The sequence below is a fragment of the Ochlerotatus camptorhynchus genome, unplaced genomic scaffold (assembly GCF_037179485.1).
Source record: "Ochlerotatus camptorhynchus isolate MF236.1 unplaced genomic scaffold, CSIRO-AGI_Acam_v1.1 ptg000636l, whole genome shotgun sequence".
NCBI lineage: Eukaryota > Metazoa > Arthropoda > Insecta > Diptera > Culicidae > Ochlerotatus > Ochlerotatus camptorhynchus.
Window position 1 is genome coordinate 82119 of NW_027041115.1, and position 6000 is coordinate 88118.

Genomic DNA, 6000 nt, shown 5'->3' on the forward strand with positions numbered 1-6000 from the left:
AATTAAGGTATTTCATGGAAGTATGCTTATTTATTTATATAATTTCTTACAGAGACACCCAAGAATCAACGGATGTACATTTGGAGTCTACTGAAGAACGTGCATCTTGCCTTAAGTTGATAAATTTGGCCACTGGAAAAATGGAAAGTCTGTCGGATGACGACATGAAATATCTCACGGGTCATTCTATTTCGGAATTCAATGCTATTTTTTGTTTTACCGTTAAGAATCAATTGGACGCGGATTGGCCATTCCAAAATCTACCACTAAAGGCACCGCTATTACTTACGCTCATTAATTATAGATTAAATTTTGATTTTAGTTTTCTTGGCATCATGTTCAAAATTCATTACAGTAGCGTTTCAAAAATATTCAAGTATTGGACAATATTATTGAGTGACAAATTTAATAAGGTCGATTTTTGGGGGATGAGAGTAAGTGGGGAAAATTTGTACACGGTTATATTAGACTGTACAGAAATACCAATACAAAAGCCTACGTCGCCGGAAGAGCAACAGGCGACATGGTCCAGCTATAAAAACTGCAATACTTTTAAATCTCTAATCGTAATTGATGAGGCCGGAACTGTTACATTTGTTTCTACACTCTACGGAGGAGCAGCTTCCGATAACGTTATTGTGGCCAAATCAGGAATAATACAAAAAATGAAAGAAGGAGATTGTATATTGGCTGACAGAGGATTTGATGCTACGGATTTGCTAGCTGAAAAGGGTGTTATTTTAAATAAACCGCCGAGAAAAAATGGGAGTCAGATGAAAGAAAACGAGGTGGCGCAAACCAGAGCTATTGCAAAAAGAAGAATTAATGTTGAACGAGTTATTGGTTTAGTTAAGAGAAATAGAATTTTAGCTCAAAAAGTTCCTCATAGTCTTTTTGAGCTTATGCCGCGGATTTTTAAGTTGTTATTTTGGTTAGTTAATATTAAAAAATCTATTTGTAAATCAGTTGATGGAAATTGTAAGTGTTGTGTGTGAGCAAAATAAAAACAAATATCGCGAAGTCATCGAAAACGAATTAATGCACATGTATATTACTATGACACGTAAAATACATGAACAATTAACCCATGGCCCCACAAAGCCTGACGGTCATCATGGAACGCCATCAAAGAACAAACACTTTTATATTTAACAAGTGTGTTGATAGGTTTAGATGGTTTCTCGTATTTTTTTTCGTACATTTGATTTTTTAGTATTTTTATTTTAAGTGTTTTCGTTGTACCGATATTTAAACTATATCTAACAAGTTGAAAGTTTGACAACTAAATAAAATTATATCTATTATTAACCATCTCTTACTTAGGAAAACCGAACTCGGTACAATATTCCTTACAAAATACATGCGTGTAAAAATCACGTAGCTCAGGCAACATTGCATCAACAAATTTTTTATCGTATTCAATGAATACCTTTTAGCGTATATACTATAAAATGGCAAATCTTTGCTCTCACTACATGTAATTGAAATTGTATTTGATAGTAGTATTCATGCGATTTCAATAAAACTCCTTCTTTATCCAAATATTTCACTCTAGTTGGTACGTCGAACCTAATACTATAAGGACATTTAATTTCTAAAATTTCTTCTCCACAACAACAAATACCATCTGGTGATGCCGCTAGGTAGTTACTGATTATATCAACGTGGATTCCACTTTTCCGAAAGGTGTTGTCACCTTTATACATTTGAACAAATTCTTCAAAAGCCATACTTTCGTGAGACTGGCCCCAGGCAATTTGAGGAACCTTAGACAAATCTTTCTTATAGAAATTGAATCTGCATGGAGCTGTATTACACGGAATATTTTTGACTTTACTACTTTTTACTGCAGTTAGTATGCTTTTAATTTTAGATTCCGTTATCCTAGATTTCCTTACTTCAAACCATAAATTTGAAGAGCTTTGTTCTCTATCAATTGCTTTTGAAGGCGCAATATTATTAATTGTCTCCATAGTCATTTCGTATATGGACTTTTCAGCATAATCGTGGTCATTCGCTAACCCAATCATATTAACGACCCTGTTGGTGTTCATAGTGCTGCTCAACCCAGCATTTAAAGTTATATTTATGAGTTCATCAGTTGTTTGCAAGCATAGAGCGTTATCTTCAAGAGCAGGCACAGCACAGTTGGTTCTCAATGTTTTCTGCTTTCTTTTTGACATAATATTTTCGATGGATTCATTTATAAGATCCTTTGGGGCGTTTTTCGGAGGTTTGTGCCAAGCCTGCAGAGCGTTCGTACATCCTGGGTTTTGAATGACTTGTCCTAAGAGTAAAAACATGTTATCAATTAAATTTAGACGCTAAAACAAACAATTGTGAAAAGTTTCATGCAAACAATAGAAGGTCGAGTTTGAATGTTTTTTTTTTTTTGCTTTTGACCTGGAACATTAATATTAACATTTTCATATCATAAATGGATAACCTTTATTAGAAAATTAGAATTAATAACGACAATCAAACCAAACCTGTAGTTACAAATTCTTCCACACAACAAAGCAGCGCTGCAACGTGCTTGCATGCAGAGGAATTTCCTGCGCCTGCCACACATTCACAATTTGATTTTGTTATCTGTTGTCTCTTGCTGCATATCTCAAACTTTACTTGATAAAGCTGTGTTTTTTTCATGGTCGCGCTACAATAAGCACGTACCTGGAAAACATCATCTGCAATCTGAAATCCATACGTACATATATAACATCAATACTAAAACATTCAACATAATTATGTCTACCAGAGGATAAACAAAATAATTAAGAAGAAATTACAGTTGAATTCATGTTCTGAAATATCCTTTCTATTTTTTAAACATAGTTTCTGTTATTACAGGTGTTTATCTTCTTAATTTATTTATTTATTTGTCAACATCGACAGGCTCAATGAAGCCCAATGATTATTCAACTTACCTGAGCAAAACATACATTTTTTAGAAAATTATCGTTCAGCAGCTCTCTTCCATGTTTGTATCTAGCTAGTGCTTGTCGAATTTCAAAATAATGGTATACTATTGTAGCTACAAACCATTGTACATCAATCCTGGTCCTGGTAGATCTTCAAAATTCGTTAGATCAAGTGCTGGTATGAGCTTAACGGGTGAAATCAAGGTGGTGTTCAGATTCTTGGCTCTATAAAGCTCTATCCTGTTAAAATATGAAAAAAAAAATATAATCCAACAGTATATCATCAATCGTATGCGATATAAAATTAGTTTAATAATAGTAGCTATTATCCTATATTACAACTAGAGCTAGGCCAAAAATTAGTGCACTTACCGTATAAAAACTAACTAGTTTTCGTTGCGGGAAAAGTACATTGAGAAAAGCTAGTATACGCTAGAATAACAGCGCATGTACAGTAAAGAAACAAGTTGCTTAGTCGGTGGAATCACATTTTAACTTGTGATAAAATCGTATTTTTAGAAGAAGCTTTCCTATGGCAATAAGTGATGCATAGATAATAGTGTGGGACGTTCACGTTTCCATTGAATCGTTTTGGTTTCATCGGCACACTTATTGTTGCTTCATAAAAAGTTTAATGCAAACACCAAGACGTAAGATGCAAACTCGCACTTCTACAAATAACAAACGGACTTGTTTTCCAGTTTGATGGGAAATGTGTATTATCACATCAAAATTGGTTGATTTAATGACCAATTATCGCTATCCCGGGACTGCGTGATTTTCCTACACAGCACTAATATACGTCCTGTCTTACCTTCTTTCCAATTCCGCTTTGGTCCCTTTTGTTGGAATTCTCAGGTTACAAGCTTCTTTCCGTAATGCTGCCGCTGTTTTCTTGGCATTTGTAGTTTTCAAAGCTGGCATCTACAAAATGATTCATGTTTTGTTAGCTAATACAAACTATAGCAACACATTTAAAGGTTACGTGTGGAACCGGCAGGTTGGATGGATTCCCGAAGTTTTTATCCTGAACGGTCAGTTTTTGTTTTCGAAGTCCAACCATCGTGTAATAAAATAGAATTCTGCTATCTAATTTCCAGATTATTATTTACTTTTATTGAGGAGGAAAAACAGCAGCGAGCTAAACCAAAATGAAACTGACGGAAAGCTGACGGATGACAGGTATTTTTGACAGTTCTGACTACAGAGAAAGACAGAGAGAGAGGACTTGAACCTTCTCTCGCGCTCAATTTGTGCTGGTAGGAAAAGTAGTTCATTATGTATGGGAAAGATCAGTTTTAATTAATTATGTTCACATAGTTTCAATATTACGAAATTCTATCTCACCGCATAGAAGCGGAAAATCAAGCTCTATGTTCTCGGTGATTTTTTTCCATGATAATCTTGACAAAAAGTAAATCAAAATCGTTTTTTTATTTTCTCTCATACTGATTCCTGAGGTTTCCTACCAGCAAATTAGCGCCATCTGTTAGAAAATGAGCGGCAATCGTATAATTAATTGATGTTAATGCAGAAATGATTTCTAAGGCCGCGACTCTGCTCAAGTCATCCTTCAATCCTGGACCTGATGGATTTCCATCTGTATTTTTGAAGAGACATATTGCTAGCTTGTTATATATATTAATTTATTTGTACAGGCTCAATCGAATAAATTTTACAGAGCCGAGTTATCATTTGCATTATACATGAATGATGTCTTAAATCTAGAGTTAAAGGAATTGAACCGATTACTCGCGGTCGTCTCGAGGTTAGTGGAGATTTACAATTTTTTGGATGGGGAAAGGGAGAAGGAGGTTTGAAATATGATTTATTATATAAATATTTAATTAATCCTAAAACATGAACTTATTTCTATTCATCTTGAAAACAAACATAAAAAAAAACTACACGCACAATACACAAACTAAACACAAGGTTAATCAAACTTACAATCTAAGGTTAGTATTCTTAAAGTAAACATATATGAGTTTCATAAACTCCAGATCACGTCTAGCCAAAATATCCCGAACTGGAACATTAGGTTGTTTACCTCGAGCCCGAAGGGAATCGCACAGCTCAGATCTGACTCCACGATGCTCAGCACAAGACCAAAGGATGTGATCGGCGTCTTGGTAACCTTGTCCACATTCACAGAGATTGCTGTCTCCCAGCCCAACACGAAACAAGTGAGCGTTTAACGAATAGTGATTGGACATGAGGCGAGACATCATACGAATGAAGTCTCGACCCACATCCAACCCCTTGAACCAAGAACTCTTCGACACCTTAGGGATGATCGAATATAGCCATCGTCCCAAACTCCCTTCACTCCACTTATTCTGCCAGCTGACGAGTGACTGTTGACGATAAATGAAGAAAAATTCATCGTAGGCGATTTGTCGATCGTAAATATCGCCTTCCATAGCGCCCACCTTAGCAAGTGAGTCAGCCATCTCATTGCCCGGAATCGAGCAATGAGATGGGACCCATGCAAAGGTGATGACAAAAGATCTTAAAGATAAAGCACTCAGAAGCTCTCGTATTTTCATGAGAAAATACGAGGAGTGCTTTACCGGCCTCATGGATCGAATAGCCTCGACAGAACTGAGACTATCCGTAAAAATAAAATAGTGATCTGGTGCAAGTGAGGCGATCGTTTCTAGCGTATAGTATATTGCCGCCAGTTCAGCAACATATACGGAACAAGGAGCTTATTGCTAGCTTGTTAATTCCGCTTCTTCGCCTGTTCCGAATGTCTCTCTCAGGTGGCATATTTCCATCTTGCTGGAAATTTTCGCACATGTTTCCCATCCACAAAAAAGGAAGGAAACGAGCTGTGGATAACTATCGAGGAATTACATCGTTAAGTGCCGTTTCGAAGCTATTCGAGCTAGTGATTATGGAACCGTTGCTGTCCCATTGCAAGCAGTATTTGAGTGCTGATCAACATGGGTTTACTGTCGGCCGCTCTACAACTACCAATCTGCTGTGTCTTACATCGTATATAACCGAAAGCATGTCGGATCGGGTTCAAACGGACGTTATTTATTCAGACCTATCCGCAGCATTCGACAAGTTG

General features: G+C 36.2%; 2 protein-coding genes across 2 annotated transcripts; one reads left to right on the forward strand and one right to left on the reverse strand.

Moving 5' to 3' along the window:
- Positions 1-140: 140 nt before the first annotated feature.
- LOC135714283 (uncharacterized) lies at positions 141-995 on the forward strand. The gene has a single exon (XM_065237619.1). It carries the CDS (start codon positions 141-143, stop codon positions 993-995), a length of 855 nt encoding a protein of 284 aa, XP_065093691.1.
- Positions 996-1932: 937 nt separating this feature from the next.
- Positions 1933-3052, reverse strand: LOC135714284 (uncharacterized). The gene is made up of 5 exons (XM_065237620.1): positions 3043-3052; positions 2928-2992; positions 2490-2694; positions 2023-2287; positions 1933-1939 (listed from the first exon to the last, which is right to left on the reverse strand). Exons 1-5 carry the CDS (start codon positions 3050-3052, stop codon positions 1933-1935), a joined length of 552 nt encoding a protein of 183 aa, XP_065093692.1.
- Between the last annotated feature and the right edge of the window lie 2948 nt (positions 3053-6000).